The 23,604-nt window shown below is 39.3% G+C and overlaps 1 protein-coding gene across 6 annotated transcripts in view; it reads left to right on the forward strand.

The window, feature by feature from the left end:
* GUCY1A2 (guanylate cyclase 1 soluble subunit alpha 2) overlaps positions 1 to 23,604 on the forward strand; it is a 153,420-nt gene that overhangs the window by 68,692 nt on the left and 61,124 nt on the right. For all 6 annotated transcript variants that reach the window (XM_064718252.1, XM_064718259.1, XM_064718281.1 and 3 more), the window contains exon 5: positions 7,794 to 8,279. In XM_064718252.1, coding sequence (XP_064574322.1) covers positions 7,794 to 8,279 — 486 coding nt within the window. The remainder of the gene's footprint in view (positions 1 to 7,793; positions 8,280 to 23,604) is intronic.

Genomic DNA, 23,604 nt, shown 5'->3' on the forward strand with positions numbered 1-23,604 from the left:
TGTGGAGTGCAGGGCCCTGGGCAGGGCCAGGGGTGTCCTGGAAGCTGGACAGAGACTGTCAGGCCAGTGGTGCCTTTGGGACTCACACAGGTTGTGTTTAAGTAGATGAAGTTATTTATTCATGGAAAAAACCTTCAGTCTGTTCTCGGTGTGTTGATATTCAAAGGGATTTTGAAATTCTCTTGGGAACACTGGTGAGTTTCTTCTTGTGGTGTTGCCCATGCCATGTTCTGCCTGTCTGTCCTGTTGAGTTCACCCACTCCCCTGTAAGGGAAGCTGACCAAGGAGCACATAGGGTTGAATTCTGACTCTTTGCTGTCTTGTGTAGATACATGATCCTTTAAAGAAATTCTTTTCCCATTGTTTTTATTCCACAGGGCTAGATTTATCTTGCACTTATTCATGTAGCAGGAGTACCTTCTTAAAAGCAATTTCTGTGTCTTGAAGCAGGAAAAGATAAACTGTAAATCGTCTTGACCTGTTTCAAGTGGAATCCACTGTTGCCTTTTGTTTCTCTAGTTGGTTTGGCAGACTAATGTGTTAAGGATAGAGTCATCTCCTTTACCTTTTTTCCTTTCCCCCTTTCACATGTCCTTGCAGGTGGCTCCATGCTTTTGATATGTCATGCATACCTGTGTTTCTTGTGGGGCAGATCCTATCTAACACTAACTTGTTTGCTTTTATCTGCCACACTTGCTTTTCTCATACCAAGAAGTTATTTTAGAAGTCCAAGTTTACAACTGAAAGATATCAATATTTCTTTCATTATCACTTTCTCTCTCTTTTACATTATAGAAAATGAATGTATTCCCACCAAAATTTTGGATTTCTTAAAGGTACAATATTTTGCTGCCAGTCTGGGTTTATGAGGTATCTATGACATACAGAAAATCTTACATTTGGTCCCTTTGCTCTGAAGGCTGTTGCATGTTATGAAACACTCCAGGGTTTGCTATAAATAGTGAGAAATTTTTTACAGTCACTTTGCTGCTGTGTGGAATAATATTCTTTTGACAATGCAGTGAGCTGGAAATACAAACTTGTAAGCAAATGCTGAGAGTTGCAATTTCACAAGAAGCCAAGCACATCCTGAGTTGTGCTGAGCAAACCTTATCTAGTTTATTCAATTGTATCAGGCATCGACTGAAAAGTTATTTTTCATTTCTGTGGAGATGATATGTATTTCTCTTTTTAGATAAAACATGGGTGTAATGGAAGATGATATTTTGTTATTTTTGTCTACAGAAAAAATAGCAAATCAGGGTTTCATTAGAATAAGATTTTTTTCTTATTTTTATGAATCTTTCTCCACAGCTAGTTCTGCTGGCTGTGGCTCTGACTTACCCCACTCTACAAGCAGAGCAGGAGTATTGGAGAGGTTTTAATAGCTGTTTCTTTCTCTGTCTTAAGGGTCAAAGTCACGCTTTGCCTATCTGGTGGTCAGCCAGCCACAGAGCAGCACTAATTTTACAGGCTTACCAAGCCTTCATTTTACTGAATTGAGTTTTGGAGCATTTAAAATAGAAATTTGTTAGAACAATTGAGAACTCATATTTCCCTTAATGTGCTTAACATATTGGCATTTAGGTACCTTTCAATGCACAGCAGTACATTCACTCCTATGAATTAAGTTTATTCTGATAGGAGGTAGACTTAACCAGTAGAGGCATGTATGTCCAAGCCTTGTGCTCCGTTCACAGCAGAGAAATGTAAGTATGTCTACACATGGGGCATGACTCATTTGACCATGACTTAGATGTGTCACATAGATCATGCAACTTTTATTCCAGAAGCACCTGTTTCTGTTGTTGCCTGTAGAAAGAGTCATAAACTGACTGAAGCAATGAATTCCACACTGACACTACATTAATTATCCCAGAATTAACTTGTGTAGTTTTTATTTGAATACAAAATGATACCCTACTATGTCTCCCCGTCCTGTTTCCACCTAAATTTCTGTTAAGTCACTGGTTCATTCCTCTGCAATCCAGACAGATTGATCACCTTTGACAGGTCTCACAAATCAAATGCACAATCCAACTTCTCTCCATAATCCAACTCCTCACCAATGATGTTTCCTTTCTCACTCTCCCTATGAATACAAGAACATCCCACATTAAACTATTTTTTTCCAATTTGAGCTTTTTAGTTTTTGTTCATTTCATAGACCAAGGTTGGAAGGAACCACTGGAGGTCATCTGGTTCAACCTGCTCAAGCAGAGCCACCTAGAGTCAGTTTCCCAGGACCACATCCATGTGGCTTTTGACTATCTTCAATCTCTGCAGGGAACCTGTAGCACTGCTTGGTGTATAAAACAAGTGTTCTCTGCTGTTTCAGAGGGAGCCTCCTTTGGCTAGTTTGTGTCTATGGCCTCTGGTCCTGGGCACCACTGGAAAGATCTTGCTCTGTCATCCCTGATCCCTTCGAGTATTTATGTACATGGATAAGATCATCCTGAGCCTTCTCATCTCCCGGTTAAACAGTCCCAGCTCTCTCAGCCTTTCTTCATAGGGAAGAATGTCCCAGGTTCCTGTCATCTTTGTTGAACTTTTCTGGATGCTGTCCAGCATGTCCATGTGTCTCCTGTACTGTGGATCCCAGAACTGGACACAGGACTCCAGGTGTGGCCTCACCAGTTCTGAGCAGAAGGGAAGGATCACTTCCCTCCACCAGCTGCAGCACTCCTCCTTCCAGAGCCCAGAGTACTTCTAGTCTTTGATGGACCATGTTCAATTTGTTGTCCACCAGGATCACCAGGGCCTTTCCTTCAAAGCTTTTGCCACAGGATTTGTGTTTGACCTCTTTACATTGGCACAAAGTGGTTTTTTCATATGCCCACACTTATATTTTTCTTCTTTGGGGCAAACCATCAAATGTTCTCAAATTTTTTTTGTAGGTCATATTTTTTTAGACCTTCCATTACCTTCATTGCTTTTCACCAGACTCTCCAATCAATCCACCTTTTTGTTATACTTTCAAAGGGACAGATTTGCCCTTCTGGGGTCTGAAAATTGGTGGTCACAGTATAAGGATAACTTCTGGTGTTTTGCAAACTGTATTTTTTGTTTACGTAGTCCTCTATAGTGTATTATTTCTACATGGCAGCATGCCATGTTGGCTTACATTCATTTGTTCCACTCTGTGCACTCTCGGCCATCTTCTCAGGAACAATTAGCCTGCCTTTACTTTTTGCATTTATTTCTATCTAAATATATTTATTGCCCTTACTTTGAATTCCAGCTTTAGCCCATTTTTCCAATTTAAGACTTTTTTTTTTATTTTTAATTCCAGTGTTGTCTGTTATACTTTCAGCCCTTCTAGACGTGTCATGGAAACATAGCAAGAAAGTAATTGCATTTCTTTCTGCAAGTGTACTGTTGTAACTGTACTGTTTTGTCCCGTGTTCACAAAATCCGCTAAGCCTCTAACTCCTCAGATGTTATGAAATACCTTGCTGTAAATGTTCCTGAGGCACTGCCATGTGTCCTGTAGGATATTCAGAGAAGTTCACTTGTTTTAAAATTTAGGTTAGCAGCTGGACCTCCTTTCTGAAAGTCACCCTAAACTCTTTGTACCTGGAAATTATGATGGTGATAGTGTTCAGGTTCAAGCTGATTTTGCCGCAGTCTTTCAATCCTCTAAATAACTATGAGCTTGATAAAGAAGCAGCTTTGTTTTCTCTTACTGAACTTGTCCATTGTATGAAATCAAGCATGGATGTGCAACTCTGTATGAAAGTGTGGCCTAGCACTGTAAGTTTCTAACCTAATCCCAATTAATAAAACTAAAAAAAGAGAAGAGTATAATCACAGTTTGGGAGGGTTTATGCACTGATCAAAATCAAAGGAGCAGCTCCATTGAAATTTGTGGATTTCAGAGGCTGCAGAAAAGGTCTGGCCAAAGAAAATCCTTTTTAATCCCCCAGTTATTTCTCAGGGATACCATCCTGTATTTCCTTAATCTTTTTGAGGAGATGTGTACACCATCTCTCAATCACTATTCCGAAACACACATCTTTGTACGGAGTAGTGTCATCCCTCAGTGCAACCCATGAAACTTTTCCCTGTGCTTTTCCTTAAAAATTAGGCAGTGGATTTGGCATTTGATTCATAAGCTTTTTGTTCCTGGGGTGGCTTGCATCCAGAGTATGCAGAGGTTGTGCAGAGGGTTGGATATTGTGTACCTAATGAAGGAGCTGGTGGTGCGCTGCTCAGTGGGAGGCTCTCCATGTTCCCAAAAAGCACCTTTAGAATCTGTCAGTATTTCTGAGCTGGGTTTTTGGGGAGAGACACTGAAAGAGTACCCTGGAATCAGGAACCATTTGCTCCCTTTCTTTCAGTGACAAGGTTTTTGTTTTTCATCCCAGAGCTCCTTAGGCTGCGCTCTCATTTCACTGCAACGTAAGACTGTAAAATATGATATATATAATTGCTCTTTTCAAAATGTTCTCTTGCACCACTGTAAATCAGTGGAATGTCCTCTGAAAATGGTAGAATTAGTCTCATTTTATTCAGTGAGAATATAATTAAAGAGACAGGAAGGCAATGAAATGTAGCAGTAATGAAATAAAACTGATGACAGAAATGTTTCTATCTTTCCCTGCTTACAAGGAAGATGGATGATGCCATCCTGCTTGCCTGTAGGCTTATGGTCCAGGTGTAAAGCTGTCCAGCTTTGGGGAGGTGCCCAGAAGTGTGACTTACTATGGCGAGCTTCAGGCAAACCTGATATCCTGTAAGATCAGCTATATTTTTAGATAAAAATGAAGAATATAAGAAGCACGAAAAATCAAAGAAAATAGATAGAGGTCCTGCTGGATCACAGTTGCAGACTGAAGTCTGCTAGAAAATGTCTGTTTCATCTCTGAAACTTCTTTGGGAAGAAAAGGGCTTTGCAAAAGCTGGTAAGAGTGATGCAGTCTTAACTCTTCTCTACTGTTGTTCTTTACAAGACCTTAGTGTTTTGCCCCAGGAAATCTGGGGCAGTTTTTTTTTCTGCTGTCCTGTTCCCTGATTTGGCAGCTTGAAGAGACTGGCAGGCTATTTTCTAAAACATTCATCAGTCATCAAGAGAGAGCAGGACGACAAAGTCACTAATGTAACATGAAAGAAGTGATAGGAAACATCAACGATTCCTGTTAAACAGAATATGTGATAATTTAGGGGATAAAGCTGAAATATCCCCTAATATCACTGAAATATCACTGAACCTTTGACAGTTTTAGGAAGCTAATCAGTTTTGTACTGAGAATATCTTTGCAGAAATTTCTCAGAATGCTCTGGAAACAACCTTGTTGAAGAGGGGGCAGCTCACTTGGTTATTATTAGTTCGGCATTTTACAGGATGGTGTGTCTTTTATTGCTTTTCACACATAAGTTTCCAAGTGTCTTACAGGGTGGTCAATAGCATTGTTCCTGCTGTGCTGAAAGGCCACATAAGAAGTCAGGATTGATAATTTGCCTGAGGTTACCCAGAAGCAGAGCAGAGTGCCTGTTTCGTACATTATTTACACAGTCAGTGTTTCCTGAGAAAAGTCCACCCAGGGAAAGTTGGCACAATATATTAACACAGACAGTGATCACATCAAAGAGTTTAACACCTCAAATTGACAGAGGCAAAGTGGGAGCACAGGGGGATGCATTGATTTTCTTCTAGTCTCGCAGCAGGTTAACAGGAGAAACACACCTCCAAGCCAGGTGCCTTGCCTTGCTGACATGCAGCTCAAGCCCAGGCTAGGCTGGCTCAGCCAGGCTCTGTGGTCACACTCTCTCTATCCTCCTGAGCTGAAAACACCCTGTTTTCACCTGGAGATGGAAGATTCAAGTGAGGAAGTGATGGAAGAGGCAATATGAGATACTTTTATTTTGCACAAGAGTGAAAATCAACAAACAGAAAACTCTCCGGCACAGGGGAACAAAATAGGAAGAGAATTTAGAAATGCTGTACCATGTATTTCATATTTGGCAACTTGTACTTCGGAGTTAAAACAATTTTGCATGTGCCCTTTTGGAAGCATGAGGCTGCATGCATGCAGAAAGCATCCTATTTCCCAGGGAGCCATGTTTCAAAAGTAGAAAAAGAACACTTTGCCATGGAGCATTAAATCAGCTCATGCAGTTAGCTGACTGGCTTTCTCACTGAGATGAATGTCCCGGAGTGAAGCTGAGGAAGCAAGGCTTAGGAATGTAAATATTAGTAGGTGTGCAGGAAAATAAATTAGAAAATTTGACAATTTTAATGACTTGCATTTATTATTTTCACTTGCTGAGTTCCCTGGCTGACATCAGGAGCTGAATGTTAGGTTGCTAGCAGAGAAGGCAGAGGGCAATAGGGACAGGATAGGCTCAGTTCTCATGTTGCCATAGAGTTTACAATGACAGCATTATGTATAAAAATATTATGTAAACCTTACGTAAAAACAACTGATAGAAAGAGGTGCTTCCTTAAATCTCCCCTGACATGGAAGTACCATGTAGGATTACCTGTCACCTCAGCAGGAGCTTTCAGACCACTGGACTCTTAAATCACATCATTATTATAGACACCTCTGGATTCCCTGATGGAGGTTTTCCATTTTGCTTGGCAGGATGGAAGGAGGATTAAATGATAAGTGAATAATGTGACAGCAAGCAAATGGCTACATGATGAAAGAAATGGTGACCGGAGGAGGCCTTTTCATTTTAAGATATTATGTGGAATAGAAAACACACATACAAGGCATTATGGTGCCTAACACTGCTTAGGTGCACAAGGTTTGTGTGTTGTGCCTGTATTGACTGTGAGATCCTCAGGGTAAGGTCTGTGGGTATTTCTAGATCACCTTGCACACTATTACCCTGGTCTTTGTGCCGTCCTGGAATGGAAACATTAATGGAGTTGTTTTTCATGACAGAGGCTATGGCAAGCTGTTTTTACAAAGAGATACAGTTTGTCTGATTTAATTTAGTTTTCAGTGTCCATTTCAGTCTGGCGGTTTTGTGCTTGACTGCCATCATGGAGCAAGAGGTGACAATCCACGGCCTCAGTGATATCCACCCTTGGACAGTGCTCAAAACATCTAGACATCTAACAGGCTAATGCAAAAGCTATCAACCAGTGTGATGAACCACCTGATGCTCCTTCCCTACTGTACCTTCTGCTATCCCACAAATACAAATTGGATGAAGCTCTGTTACCAAGAAATCTGTAGATTCTAACTGAGTCTGCATGTATGAGAAGGAAAACAGGAAACAGGAGGACTAGTACGATATTTCCATGCCATTTGTTATTTTATAGAGCTGTTTTTCACATCTATTTTTATCTGATTCCTCTATAAAATGGCCACAATTGACTTGTATTAGATATTTTGCTGAAAAAGAACAGAAGGCACTTCATTTCACTAACCTGCTTTCAGACAGTTGCAATTTCTCTTCCCTTCTTTTGCTTTTTGTAATTTATAGCTAAGTAACAGAGAAAGAACAACTCAGAAATTTGCTTGTAAGTCCAGGTACATCCAGGAGCATTATTTAGATGGCACTCTGAGAATACATATAATTGCTTTCTTATTTAATTGGGTACAAACAAAATCCAACATCTGATTTGGGAATACTTTTGTGTCAATTTAGGTTATTTTCTGACTCAGTTTGGCGAGCAGACTGTGAGTCTCATTACTTGAGTGGGTGAGTGCAAAAGGCTTCTGTGCAAAAGGCTACAGTTAATTGTTTTAGCTGAAAAGACAGAGAAAGTAGAATGAGGATCCGCATCTATAAGTTGATTTTTCCCCTTGTCTAAACTCTTTCTTTTTGTTTTACAGGTGATGGAAATTAAAGGACAAATGATTCATGTGCCAGAATCAAACTCTATATTGTTTCTGGGATCCCCCTGTGTGGACAAGCTGGATGAGCTGATGGGCCGAGGCCTCCATCTTTCGGACATACCTATCCATGATGCTACTCGTGATGTCATACTGGTTGGGGAGCAAGCAAAGGCACAGGATGGCTTGAAAAAACGAATGGATAAGCTGAAGGCAACACTCGAATGTACACACCAAGCCCTGGAAGAGGAGAAAAAGAAAACAGTAGATCTCCTTATTTCTATTTTCCCTGAAGAGGTGGCTCAGCAGTTGTGGCAGGGGCAGCAGGTTCAGGCCAGGAAGTTTGATGATGTGACCATGCTCTTCTCGGACATTGTTGGCTTCACTGCCATCTGTGCCCAGTGCACGCCCATGCAGGTCATCAGCATGCTCAACGAGCTCTACACGCGCTTCGACCACCAGTGTGGATTCCTTGACATCTACAAGGTAACAGCTCAAGTCCTAACCTAGCAAAACATAACTGAAATGAGGGCAGAAAAAAATCCCAGTAGCTTTCTTCATGAATTGCAGACCTTCCTCAGAAAAATATAGAGGCAGTATTTTTGTTTTATGTGTAAAAAAACCCAGATCTGAAATATGACCGTTGAAACTCAAATGCTTGAATATAAAATGGTCATCATGATACTCCCATGGGAATATTGGCCTTATATTCCCATTTTCTTGTAGAAATACACATCTCCTGTGTTGTAGCCTGGTTTTCTTTAGATGACACATCAGCCACAGCATTCTAACAGTGAAGAAGTGCACAGTGATGAATCCTAACTCAGGCTTCAGCTCCTAGGAGGCACTCACTTTCAACTTGAATGGTTTAGGGTTTAGGCATTTATCTTTCCCTTGAAAGAACTAAAATTTTCCATAAGGAGCAGACCATTCACTAAAAAAAGTTATTATAAGGAACTTCAACTTCCACTGAAAAACAGGAAGAGGACAGCAGATGTCTATGCATAGTAAACGTAATGAATGGGACATGGTGCTGCTGTGCCATGCTCCAAAGGAAATTTCACACATGCTGGTCCCATTAGAGAACTCTTAGAGAGCTCATCTCCACTTCTCTTAAATGGATTTGGTGTCCAGTGTGTATTTGAGAGAAAAAAAGGGGGAGGTAGAATTTAATAAATGCACTGAAGATATTAGCAGTGTAATTATCCTGTGAAACCTACAGACTGTTTTGTATATGGAATGCCTTTAATATTGTGAGAGAAGAAATAGAGCAAGTCTCTTTTTATATGTTAATGCACAAGAGAAAAGAGATGTGGTTGTAAAATTATATATTGACTTTATTACATGCCTGAGGTTTGCAAACTAACAGTTTTCAAACTATTTAATATAGTATTTGTTGATAGGCTGTAGAGAAAAAGGTCTCAAAAATGTCCTGCTCCTTTCATTTCTAGCCTTTAATGCACTTTAAAAAGAATTGAAAAATAATTACTACCCATCCAAATAATAATCATGGCTGAAAAGCTACAGCATGTACCACAGATAAAACTGAAAATGGTATAGCTAAAGGTTGGTCGGGCAGTTTACCAGAGTAAACAAGTACACTGTAAAGAAGTTTTGGGCTCCTGGTTTAGGGGTTTGTTTTCCTAATGCTCAGAAGCCAAAGGCCATCTTGGGACATGAATGCAGTGGAAGGTACCAGCCCTAATTTGAAAACTGTTGTGGTGGTGCTGTCAGAAAAGATGGTGAGTGTGATCTCAGTGTGTATTAATCTAATGTTGCTGCACTGGATTATGACCCAGCATCAGGAAGAGGACTGGAGGAACTTCTAACCCAGAGTCAGGAGGGTACCTGGTGACCCTGCTTCACATGCTGTGTGTTCACTCACTGTGTTCCCAGGTGATTCATTTCAGCTGTTTTGAAGCATTCAGAATATCCTTTGTTGAAAATGACAGCTTCATGGGAATAGGATATAAAGTATGCAAAACTCTATGATCTTACTGCAAAGAAGGTTGGTTGAGTCCTCTGAGAACACTAAGAAGGAATATTTATGCATAGGAATAATCACCACCACAACAATTATGATTTTATAAGTTATTGTCAGGTAGTGAATTTTAGATACTTAATCACCACTACTTGTACCCAGGCCACCTCAAAGATATATTTGTGTAACTAGGGTACAGAAATTTATCATGTGACCTAAATACATACATTTTTAAATTTGGTTGTTTTTAAGCAGCATGGCAAGAATAATTTGCAAAGATTATTTAGTGGACACATCTGAATACCAAATGCAACATTTTATAAACAGAAAATTAAGTAAAATACGATAAATAAATTCCATGCTGTAAATTATTTACCCAGCTTTACAGTTACAGAATTTTGTGTTCAGAACCTCACTGCTTCTAATCTGGCAATGAACGTAGTATTTTCATTTGTCTCATGCTGTTCATCCGGGGATGTTTATAGAGAAATATGGCGCAGAAAGAACAAAGATTCTCACATTTAACTAATCAAACATAGAGGGCAAGCATAATAAGCTCTTGGATACAGACTGAAAATGCTTGGAGAGAGCTGAAGGGTGATGAGTTAGACTTTGAAATTTCCTGGAAATCGAAGTAAGTAGCTATAACTGATGAGGTAGGGAAAGCTTATCCAATGGATGGAGGCACAGGTGAGAATGACACAGACAGATGATGGGCTCAGAAGATGAATTTCACAGCAGCATTTTGAATGGATAGCAATGATGACAGATTACATTTGTCCAGGCTGAGGAGGAGCATTGCTGTAATTGAGATGCACAGTGCTATGAGCCTGGGTGGCAGTTTTAGCAATCTAGAAGAATCTGTGTTTTAGAAACTTGGGAAAAAATCTGCTGACATATAGCCTTGGTGAAAATATTAGGAGGGACATGCTCATGATAATCATAGAAGAACAATGACGTGAAAGAGCTGAGACCTGGTGATGCATTTGGAATCTGGGGCTGCTGACTATCAGAGCTAGTTTATTTGGCTTGAGGTTGAGGAGTGGGAGAAAAAGTCAAGCAGAGAGTGCAGTCCAGGTCAGTGTAGCTGCAGATGCTTGGCAAGCTGGTGTTTGTGGACATGCAAGTAAAAGCATGGACTCCAGGAGCAGAAGTCATGGGAGAGATTTCTCAGTACATTTTGAAAGCTGTGGCTTTGGGTAAAATATGTACTTGTTGGCCTCTTTTGACCTGTTTTTCTCTGCCTCTGAGTTCCTGTTGTTTATCAGCCAAGGACTGGGAAATGGTGCTTCAGTTAAGCCATCTCTTTATCAAACAAGCTCTTTAGATATGCTGCAGCCATGTCTTCTGGCATTTAGACTTAACCCTGCAGTCTGAAATCTTCCCTGCTTAAGATTCCCACAGCTTCTGTTTCTCCTTCATGTAGTATGTATTTGACATTGGCTCATTTACAATATTTGTTTCTTGTTGAGTCCTTCTGCCTTTGTAGGCTTACTTTCTCAGCTCTGTCCCCCTCAGTTTCCTTTCTGAAGCATTTCCCTCTTGCACCCTTTAACTGTGTAAAGGCAGCATTTATTTAAAGGCAGCATTTATTGTGCATGTTTTTTTGGCTGCATGGCTGGGTAGTGTCAAGCCAAACAGAGCAGAACCAGGCCTGATCCTGTAGGTTTTAGTTTCTTTGTCCTTTCTCTAAACAGAGCAGAATTTGTCCTTGAAGACATAATAGATTTTCTCTGATGCTATACTTCACTTTCTCTGAAGTCCTAAGTCCCACTTTCCTTGTCTAAGCAGAGAGTCCTAAATGTTTTTTGAAAATGATCTGTGGTCAGCTGCCAGAATTTTTTGCTATACATCTTAATCGTAAAGATTTTAATTGAAAGTTTATTGATTATTTATATGAGACAGTATAATTACATACATTCATTTTGTAGTAGAATCCACCACTGTGCTGTGTGGATTCCTGCATTCTTTTTGGTTTCATTATTTGGCAGAACTGGCACTCTCTCTGAGCAGTACCACATCCAGCTTCCATGAGTTTTTATTCCTGGCAACATGATACACTTAGTATGTTGCTTATCTTTATTTTCTGATTTTATATGCCTAACACTATATACAGCCTTAATGTTTGCCCATTGTAAAGACCCAAGACTAAAAAAATGATGGGAATGACTTACCTGCAGTCATTCCAAGACTGATACCAGTTTTGAAAAATGTTTATATGTAAAAATGTTTTTTATTTGAAATATAATTTTAAGCTCCCATTTTCTAAGAATATAACTTTGCATTTCTGTACTGGTAGTTTAAGTTGCAGAAATCTGTACGCATTTTACAGAAAATACCAGTACACTCTCAGTGCCATGACTGTTCCCTCTTGAGAACTAATACATCTTGTACTCAAATACAAGTAGTTGTACATACTTGTACTCAAATAAATGTTCTCAACCTTACTATCAGTGCTATAATGACTAAAGAATACTTCAGTAAGCAGAGTCATGAGCTTCAGATTATTCTGAAGTTTTCCATGCTTTATGTTTCATAAGTAAAAAAACTTAGTCTCCAAGTTTTCATGTAAAATCTGTGGCCACTATTGTTGCCATCTTTCCATCCAGCTTTAATCTCTTAAGTTCTGTGCAAATACATGGCCATTTTGAAAAGTTTTAAAATTCTAAACTTCAGCTTAGGCATCTGCAAAAGTCAGGAAATGCAATTAAGTTATATAAAATGGTAGTGATACTCTTACATGAGCAATACAGAACACATAAAATATTACAAGATACCTTTTTATAAAAATTGAATGGTGCAGTTCTGAGGATTAGCAGTGTACTAGGTGTTGCTTCTTCCTGATAGCTTAAAGTCAGTGGGTTTTGAATGTGTAATAGATGAAAATGGGCAACAGAAAGAGATTCCATAGCCCAGAAGCTCGCTTTCCCTGAAGTCCACCCAGCCTGGTAGAGCTGTCTTCAGCACACTGCTCTGTTTGGGTCCCACCATGAAGGGTTCCTGAACCTTTTTTCTCCTGTCTCTGAGCTGGCTCTGACACTTTCTCCTCCTTGCAGTCTTTGTCTGTACCTGGACTTGCTGGCACGCTGGCATGTCTCACTCCAGTATGAAGTTAGAGCAAAGCCAGGGCAGCTCTCTCTTTGGGGAACTCAGAAGTGTTCTTGGGTTAAGGGGAAGAAAAACCCTAAGGGAAAAAAAAAAAAAGAAACACAAAATGTTCCACAGATTTTCCCTGCAGATCTGGTGTAACACCACCCAAGAACTCAAGAATATTTTAAGACTTCCCATTCCTTTAAGCATATATTTTTCTCCAGCCTTGTGGACGATTTACACTTTCTGTCTTCAGGGAGATCTGCAAATGAAGCAAACAGACACTCAGGCTCCAGAAGAGTTATTCTTTGCTTTATAAACACACAGCCCTGCACAAAGCACTAAAACATCTGTGCATGTTCTCCTGCAATACATCACCCAAGAATCCTCTAAAGAGCCTAGGACTTCTGTTTCTGTATACAACTACTTCTCTACTTCTTCACTAATACCATACTTGTATATAGTTCCTTCTCTTTTTTTTCTTTTTTTGGTCTCTCTCCTTTCACTTTTCTCTCATCTGGAATGCACACTTTTGTTTGTAACTGCCCTGGTCCATTTCTCTCAAGTTGCATAGGAGCCTTAGAGTCTGTGTCCAGCTTACAGGTCCTGTGAGCACTTTCCAAGTCCTCAGTTTGTATGTGAAGCCTGGCTATAAGCTTTAACTTGAATAGGACCGAGAAAGGTGTCCTCCCTGCTCCAAACTGAGGAGCCAGCCCACATACTGCGGCCAGACAGGAGGCATGGCCAAGGGCATTCCCTCTTGCAGCACACAGATGCTATGTCCCTGATGCTATGTCCTTTGTTTTATTCTGTCCAGTTTTTCCACCTTCTAAATTTTAGTACCTCTGAGGGACTGGAGAAAATTAATTTCACTTTCCATCTGCTTTGGCCCTTTTCATTTTTTAGCACTCTGGCTGGACTATCATGTACCAAGATGCAACATTTTCATTCATGCAAATAGCTTTCATAACTGTACCTTAATTTATTAAATTATTTAAATTAACATGGAGGATACTTAAGTAAGTTTATAGAAACTGGATGACATAGGAATTTCAGGACACATAAATTAAAGCCTGCATAACCTTGAGGAGGGTGTTCTGGTTCACTAGGAGTTTAAATACTGGAGATACCTCTGGCAAATTAAGACCACACTTACACTGAGAGAAGGACAATCACATTAAACTGAAATGTGTGTCTTGGGTCGTACATAATTATTTTAATATTTTCTTGTTTTGTTAATAGTTCTGCACTTTGATATTGCAATAGGCAGAATGCCAGCCAGGAAGTTTTCTGTTCATCAGAGATAATTGGTCTGATTTTTGCAGTTTCATATTTGCCTGCAGAAGAGAGAAATCATTTATACACTATGAATTTTGTATTCCGTGGCTGTTGTGTGCAGACCTGATGCTGGTGTCACGTAGACCGCAAGTCTTCTGGCATGACTCCTTTAACTACTGAAAAAAACCCCTCTTTTAAGATACTAGGTAGTAATTCTACATGGCAAGTACTGTTTGCCTTTTTTCTTCTCTAAAGGAAGTAGCACTCTGAATTACAGTGTAGATGAAAGAGTTTCTCCATATATTGCATACTGAAAGATCTGTGCTTAAGACTGCTAAGTAGGTGCTTTAGAAAGAGTTCAAACACAGCTCTTCCTGCAAAATGCTCCTGAACTTGCCAGTGTGTAACATCATTAAATTCACTAAAAATAAGATGCCCTCAGGCCTGGTAAGAGCAATTGCTTCTTAATTAGGCTCCTGGGAAAGCAGCTTGGTTTTATAGGAAGTCACTTCTTTTGAAAAATGAGCTTTACAAGAATAACAGAGTTCTGAACTTCATAGGTGGATGCCTGTAATCCCTCCCTTCTCACACAGGAGGAGTTTTCCTGAAGTATTTCCAAAAGCGAAATGTCATGTCATAAAAGTGTTGCAAAGTTACCTTGAAACTTGGGCACAAGATTTCACTGCCTAGGAATTGATTTTAAAAACATTAGAGACAGAAACTAAGAGAGTGAAACACTAAGTAAAAACTGAAGGACATTCTTTGAAAGCAATTGTGTTCTCAGATCCTATCTTGAAAACTTTATAATCCTTTTCAAAGCAGAAAGTTTTTTATAATATACCAGAGATTTGGAAATCTATAAATAGTGCTGTATGCTGAAGAATATTGTTAAGCTTAAGCAGCGTTGCAAAATTCAACTGTTTCAAAGCTTTGCTGACAAATCTTTGCAGTAGAAAAAATTTAGAGAAAACTTGAAAATGTAAACAGAATTAGGCTTTAATTTGTATTCAGAAACAGCACAAAACCAAATAGATTTTGTTTCATTTGAAAAAGGACAGTATTCACTCATTGCAATGTAGATAGAAATGTGGATCTAGACCTACCTCAGGATCAAGAATACCTAGTCCAAGCTCAGAGGAGGCTTTTCTGAACTGCACTTACACCACCTCCGGAGAAAGAGCACACATACTTAATGTCACAGGGAAATAACCTTATCTGGTTTCCCTCCGGCATGTTTATTTGTTATTTCTTTCCTTAGAATCTGTGTTTTAGATTAAATGACTTGTTCATGTCTTTGTACCATAAGCTGCCCAAAATACTTCACATCTGGTCTCCCTGCGCTTAGTGATTAATAACATCCCCTGACCTGCATGCCAAAATATGCATGGCCAGACCCAGGGCTTTCTGAGCTAAGCGGGATCTTGCTGTTGTGCTGAGCAATGGTATCGTGGCACTAGCAGTCAGCACACTCATGCAGTCTCCTTCTCCTGGCTTGGGGTATGCTGTGCAGGAACATGCCCACTGTGCTGCACTGTCAAAGGCACAGAGCTCCCCTACAGTCTTCTGGGAGTCTCACAAACTAAGCCTGTGGCCCACATAAACCTGTTTTTCAGGCAATGCCCAGAAAAGCATGCTGGTGACAGCATGGGAGGGGTCTTGCATATCAAATGACAGTCTGGGCATGGATGCATGCAATTAAGCAAAGACACACACATGTGCATCCTGCTGTAGTAAATGGGAAAAAAAGAGATTTACAGAATTCAGGATGGAATGCGTCATGCCTTGAAAATTCATTTTTTTCTTCAGTTACTATAGAAAGAGTATAGATGAGTATACTGAATTAAAGCTTCATTTTTGTATGACTGACACTTGGTAATGTGAGCTCCATCATGAATTAGAACATTGTAAGGTTATGACTGATCTGCAGAGATACTGTGAGAATGATTTGGGTAGAAGGAAATATGGGAGATGTCAATGACATCTTGAGGTAGAATATGAATATCAAATAAATTGTTCCTGAGATGAGTGCTGAGATTGCTGACTCAAAACAAAAAAAGGACAGAATCTCCATTTTCTTCAGTTTTTGTCCCATACCAGTTAAAATCTGTCCTGTTTGCTGCTGGACTAGAAGTCATGGACAGGAATAATGAAGCCCAAATGAAAAGTCTGAAGCACCATGTTGCCACATACCACAGCCTTTTCTGTATTCTCCTGCGGTACAACTTAGGGCAGAAAACAGATGAAAGAAAAGCCACTGGGAGATACTAATAACTTCAAAGGTTTCCTTTACAGTCAGACTTGCAAGAATTTCATCTTGAAGCTGAATTTGACTGAATTCCTTTAGAAGGAAGACATTTCAGCTTTCATAGAAGAAGTACATAGTTTTGAGGTACTGTGTAGTTCAGTCTTGCAGATGGAATGAAATATGGATAAACAGGATAATGAATATTGTGTGAAAGTATAGGTCTTTACTGTAGGCCCTGATAATTTCCAGTGGTCATTCATATCCTGAATTTTGGCCTCATGCTGGGATGAAACTTATAAAACCATCGCCTTTAATATTTATATGCTGCCATGGAAGTGCAGCCTGGGTGTGCAGGAAGCTAAGATGTGCTCCAGTAAGTCTAGGCTGAGGAGTACAAATAGAACTTTGACTTTGCTCATTAAGAAACGCAATCCAGGTCTTCAAATCAAAATAATATGCTAGAAGGCTTTGATTTTGCTGTTAAGGTCATCATAAGAATCACTTAAGGTTTATACCTCTAATAAATGCTTTTCTGGATTAATATCGAAGACTGGAAAGGAAACTGATCTCTGGAGTGTAGAAGGTTTTTCCACTGGTTCCTCTGACAATCTAGAGATCAGCTTTCCTAAAGGACTGTTTGATTTTGCAGAACTTGCCATGTCCTCCTTTTAAAATTGACCTGCCTCTGTGACCTTCAGAGGTTCAATCTGCCCTTCTGCCTCTTCACATAGTCTTGCTAATTCTTCCTTTTTTACAGTTCTGAGGTAGAGGTGAAAATATGCTACTTTTAGCGTAGAATTAATAATTAGGCTTGTTCTCACAGTCAACACAGGAATGTTTGATTTTATAGGGTAAGTGTGAATGTTTTTAAGTGTTAGACTTTTGTTTATGAAGGAGGTTCTTAGCACAGGTCCGGTAACTGCAAGAGTTCCCATTGGCTTCATTGATTATGAAGAGAATTGCGAGGGAATAGCTCATATTCAAATTGCTACATTAGACATATTTCTGGTTAGGTGAACTGAATCTCACCTGTGTAGATTACAGCTGCTACATCTTGGCAGTTTACGGTCTGTAAGATGCAGCTGCAGCTGAAATACTGCTTCTTTCTGCTAGTGCCATCTACTTTTCATGTGTTTTATGGTTATTTAATAATGTTATAGTTTGATGCCATGTTATAGTTAATGCATAGAGTGTATTTTAACTGGGCTAAAGGAATTTTTTCTGCATTTTGATTTCTCTCATACAATCAGTATCCACTCAAGTTATTTCTTCCTGCCTTCCTTGATTTTTGTTACAGTGCCACTGGAGTAACTCCCATCACCACTGGCATAGATATTCTGTTGTCTCTCAGTAGGGTCCCTTAGAATACTTAAGTGATTAATTCAAAGCCTGAATTTCTATACATTATATGAATGAATGTGATGATTGTTGTCAAAACACCTCGTCATTGCTCAGTCCCACTGAAACAATTAGTAACACAATTAATGGATGTATTTGAGAACAGGGAATACCATATAGTTATAGCTTGGATTATCTTAGAATCTGCCAAAATAGTGCATTATAATGGTCTGCACTTGTACTGAATGTGGTTGCTTGAAGAAATAAAAGATGCTTTGTGAGCTACTTATGAAATGTCAGGCTCATACAGCAAATTTCTTTATAGTATTTTCATTTTGAGATTTACCACCTAAAATAAAAAGATTATGTTCCTTATCCCCATGTTTGCTGAAGTATCTGTGGAAATCTTCACTGTCTGTAGATGCTTGATTGCTTTAAAAAGCTTCTTTTTATCTGAGTAAGACCTTTTTGTCAGTAAGTTTCACAGGTTTCCCTGTTTCCTAATTCATAAGGATGCTGATTTCATTTTTTCTCTTGCTCTCTCACCCTCCACCGCTGTGGAAGGCCCACTTGTATCCCCTCAAGTGCCATGAAACCATGTCTGCTGCAGTCTGGACAAGCTCAGCTCTCCCAGCCCGTTTTCCCAGGTGCTCCAGCCCCCATCTTGCTGGCCCCAAAGAGTTGGATCCAGTTTATCAATCTCTGCCTTGCACTGAGGACCCCCCAGAGTGGATGTGGTATCTAACAAGTGCTGAGTGAGGGCTGATTAGCACTTCCCTGGCCTCTGTTCATACATCCAGAATGTCGTTGGCCCTCTTTGCTTCCAGGACTGGCTCCCGGCCCATGTGACATTTACTGCCCAGCAAGACCCCTGGGGTCTCTCCCAAAGAGCCACTCTTCAGGAAGTTGGCTGTATCAGTTCCAGAGAAATTCTTTCCCAGGGACAGGACTTTGCACATGTCCTTACTGAATTTCATAAGCTTCATCCTGCCTGTTAAAGTCACTCAGGATGACAGCCCAGCCCTAGAGCAAATTGACAATTGACCTGTCTCCCCTGTTTGGTATCAACTGTAGGTTGATGCAGGTGCAAATAATGTTATTATCAGGAAAAACACCCCACAGATTTTCTTATAAAAAACAGATATATTTTAAAATTCTAGATTTTTTTTTAAATATACTATGTTTTGAAAAGTGTTAACTGCTCAGTAAACATTTTATGCGCTGAGAACAGCGTGTCTGTATTTTTGTGGGAGAAGGTAAAGATGCATAGGAAACAGGCAGAAGGAGAGGCAGGTTAAGGTGGAGAATAATGCTCTTCAGTGCAGGTTAAAAAAGGACCACAAACTAGAAAAGTTAGTTTTCTCAGAGAGAATAGTTCAGTGATGAACAGAAGAGCATTAAACTGCAATTAGCTAAAGCATTACCCCTTTCCCTGTTCATTATTTCTGTTTTCCTCACTTTCAAGCTCTTTAAGAGGAAACTGATATAATTGCAACTGCTGTTTGTTATTATTTCAGTTTTACAAAATAAAGTTTTATAGACTATATCTCCCAGCAGTAGGATAGTTTCAGGCTATTGGCAGATTACTCATATGTGATAAGAAACAATTTAGTAATGATCTTCTCTCCAGCTAAACATAGCATATACTTTGTACACTGTGTCTGTAAACAGGGTGTGGAGCATAGAAAAATTGTTTAATATTCCAAGTTTCCTTGCCAACTTAAAATTACAGTGATTATGAACACATACTTACTTAAGCAGAAATAAATATTTCTGGTGATTAAAATAGCAGAAAGGGGGGAGACCACAAGCGAGATTTGATGCATATGGAAACTCAATTCAATTGGAAGAAACATCTGTTACTCTATAAAAAGAAGGGTAAGAAATCAAGACATGGCTAAAGAATATCTAAGTCTGGTTATTCTATCTAAACTTTATGTGTATGATACACTTATATAGATTACACATAGATGTATATATATAAATGTATAATATATTTTTCCTCAAACATGACCCTTTTTTCAATGAAGAGAAACCTTTAACAAACATTTGATATTAAATTCTTACATATTTGCTTTCCAAAGTAATCCTATATTCTGGTCATCTGTGTGTAGCAGGAATATCCTGTGGTTCTTTATCCTGAACTGGAAAGCAGTCTCACTTTTTATTTCCAATTTATTTTTTAAAAAAACACCATTAGGCTATAAAGGAGAGTGACATAAATTATTTTAGGTTAAATGGGTACTAGATATTACAACCCTTACGAGTGAGATAATAAATCTGTAGGCAGCCCTCTGAGTATTTTAGAGATGAAAACAATAGTACATAAGTACCCTTCAGAGGAAGGTGAAGGATCTACAAAAGACATGCTGTTAAAGGTAGGTTTTCTTCCTGAAAAAAGACAGAAACTTTTGAATTTTCAGACCCATTTTTGGTATGTATTTCATTTTGATTGTAAACAAAGAAGCCTGATTGATATCAGTATAATTTAACCCATTAAAAACACACAAACTGCACTCAGACTTATTTATGTCTCTTACCTGAAAAAATAGTAGTGAGTACTCCATTGTAATAGTTCTAATACAAATTATGTATTAGGTTTTCACAGGAAACCTGATGAGAGAGACAGGACTAAAACTACAGCCTGTTCTCCCTCCAGCTACTTCTTTCAATGTATTTAATATTTCTGATTGCAGTAGAAATTTCAGATTAGAATTGCCTCAGAGTGACCTGTGCAATTACATTTTTTATGTTTATTTCCAAGCTGTGCTTTGAAAAAGGTTCTGAGTGGGACTCATTAGAATTGAATGTTTGAATTCGTGAGTATTTTAGGTGAAAAATCTTCAGCCTGCTATTTCAGGTCTCGCTTAAAAAAATGGTATCTCTGCCCCATGTATGACACTCTGTGAAATGAAGTGTGACACTTCATTTTTTTTGTTACCTCTAGAAGTTCAGAAAGTTAATGGCTGGTGCATATTCATGAATTCAGGATGAAGGATGCAAAGCAGGGATGTTACATCACTGCGCCACATTTTCCCTTAAAAACTGTCCCTGAAACAACACCCTGACTTTATATGCATGAACATCATTTGGCTAAAACTTCCAGTTTCTCTGTTTAATAAGAAAAGACAGCATAAGTTTTAGCTACTGATAGTTGGAAGAGACCTGTTGGAGCTGCCCAGGGATCAGGTTGTTAATCTCTTTTCTCTGGCACTTTAGAATTAGAGGAATTACATTTTGACTTCTGTGCTACTGAATTGATCTGCAAATCACATTCCATCTCAAATGGTTATGAATTAAGGGTAAGTGACTGTAAGACAATTACTATAGGGTTCCCCCTCTGTAAAAATTGCTGTTCACATCTAAAGCAGGCATACAGTATCTACTGATGACTAACAGAAGCTGGCTATATAGAAAATGACTTCTTGAAAGCAGGAGATGTTTGCTTCCTGCTGCAATTGGATGCATTATCACTCTTCAGTATTCAGCAGTGTTGAGAGACCAGTCTGGAAAGTTTTCCTGAACTGTAGAGTACACAGCACTTCAACTAATTATTAATTTTAATATAAGATTTTTTGAGGGCCTGACTGGAAAACATTTGGACAGTTCCAGTGACTTGAGAGTTAAAGAAGGCTTTAGAGGAGGCTTTTGTATAGCGGTGTAAGTAGCTGCAAAGTTTCCTGGATTCTTCATTTGCTAGTTAAGAATGAAAATTCTGTTATGCAGTTTTTAGAAACTGGTCTTTTTCTTGAAATCCAAGTTCACCTTCTTTTTTATGATACTGTGTATTAATTCCCAGTTAATGAAAACTCCATTGAACCTGGTTATGGTAAGTGTAAATCGGTGAAAAGGGATGAAAAGTTGGTAACAGTTGTCCAGGCAATCAGTGTGTAGCTAGAACTACTAGGAGCAGTAAAAAACTATAGGTTAATTAAAAAAAAAAAAAACAAAAAAACAAACACCCAACCCCAATTCTTATTAATGGTAAACTGTCAGTCATCTGCAAAAACGGCTTTAATATTCAGAAGAATATTAATACTTTTTTAAAGAAGGAGCATAAGGCATTCCAGTCTTAAATGATTGAAAGCAAGATATCTTTTCCTGCATATGTATCTAGGAAGAATATAAAAATCGAATATACTACTACTAATGCATCTTAAAAGTCACATTACAAAGTCAAAAACTCAGAATCTAGTTTATCACATGGTAGAGATTTTCTCTGGACTTTTATTGCTGTATATCATCATCTCAAAGTGCATCAAATGAATCTGAGTGCAGCAATTTTTAGACACTTTGAGTAGTGCCTGCCTTTTCTTTTTATCCTATTGGCATTGCATATTTATAGAGTAGGTTGCTCTGTGGTGTGCACAGTTTCATGATCTACCCAGGCAATACTTTGGAGCAAGCTATGAGCAGTACTTTGTATTTCTAGTCCTTTGCTACTCCTCAGCTGAGACAAGAGAAATTCCCTTCTTCCCTGTGTGCATCTGACCCACTCAAGGGCCCAGCGTGAAATTCTGAACTGTGATGTATCACTCTTACAGTCTCTATTTTAATGTCCTCATATACCCTTGTGAAGCTCAGCTAGGCCAAGTGAAGGTTCTGCATCTGGCTCAGGGCAATCTCCGGTATTTGTACAGACTGGTGGATGAATGGATTTAGACCATCCCTCTGAAGAAGGACTTGGGAATATTGGTAGATAAAAACTTAGACATGAGCTGGCAGTGTATACTTGCAGCCAAAGACAGCCAACCATACTCTGTGATACATCAAAAGAAAATGTGGTCAGCAGGTCAAGGCAGGTGATTCCTGCTCTGCTCTGGTGAGACCCCACCTGCAGTGCTGCATCCAGCTCTGGTGCCCTAAGCAAAAAAGGGACATGGATGTCTTGGAGGCAGTCCAGAGGAGGGCCACAAAAATGACCAGAGGGCTAGAGCGCCTCTCCTGTGAAGACAGGCTGAGAGAGTTGTGCTGTTCTGCCCAGAAAAGAAAAGATCTTGTTGTGACCTTTGATGTATAAATGGGGCTTACAAGAAAGATGGAGAGAGACATTTTACCAAGGCCTACTGTTACAAGACAACAGTATTGGTTGTGAACCAAAAGTGACAGTATTTGATATAAGGAAGAAATTCTTCACAATGAAGGTGTTGAGACACTGAAACAGATTGCCCAGAGGAGCTGTGGGTGCCCCATCCCTGGAAGTGCTCAAGGCCAGGTTGGATGGGGCTCTGAGCAACCTGGTCTAGTGGAAGGTGTCTCTGTCCATGGCAGGGGAGTTGAAACTAGATAATCTTGAAGTGTCCCAACCAAAAGCATTCAATAATTTTATGACTCCATACAAGTGGACCAAATGCAAATGCCATGGACAATCTGAATTACAAGAACTCCTGGAACTTTGGGAAGATTTGTCAAATCTGGTTTTGAAGAAGGATGGAACCAAGGTTAAAGTTTCTTGGAGGTACTCGTAATGAAAATTTCAGTTTAAATGCTTAGTAGAGGAAGACCCTAGAAGTGACTGAAAACAGGGTTACAGAATGATAAATCATCAGACAGACCTGTCAGTGCTCATCACACCCAGTTTGACCTACCAGGTCAGTCTAAGGTGTCGTAGTCCTTCCCCTACTTCTCCAGTATTGCTGTTGGATGAACTCCATAGGGACAAGCACTTTAAAGAGTAATGGCATTATTACAGTTTTTATTTTTGTATAAAGATGAATATGAGGCAGCTTCAGTCCCATTTTTCTGGTAGAACAGTACATTCAGTGTGTGGAATTTAGCTGTTAAATTACAGCTATGGAAATTTCCAAGGGGGAAGAAGCTAACAAAATAAGTAGCTTTGTCTGAACACTGCAGGAACAGTATATGATCCCACATCTATG

The sequence above is a fragment of the Zonotrichia leucophrys genome, chromosome 1, assembly GCF_028769735.1.
Source record: "Zonotrichia leucophrys gambelii isolate GWCS_2022_RI chromosome 1, RI_Zleu_2.0, whole genome shotgun sequence".
In the NCBI taxonomy this organism is placed as follows: domain Eukaryota; kingdom Metazoa; phylum Chordata; class Aves; order Passeriformes; family Passerellidae; genus Zonotrichia; species Zonotrichia leucophrys.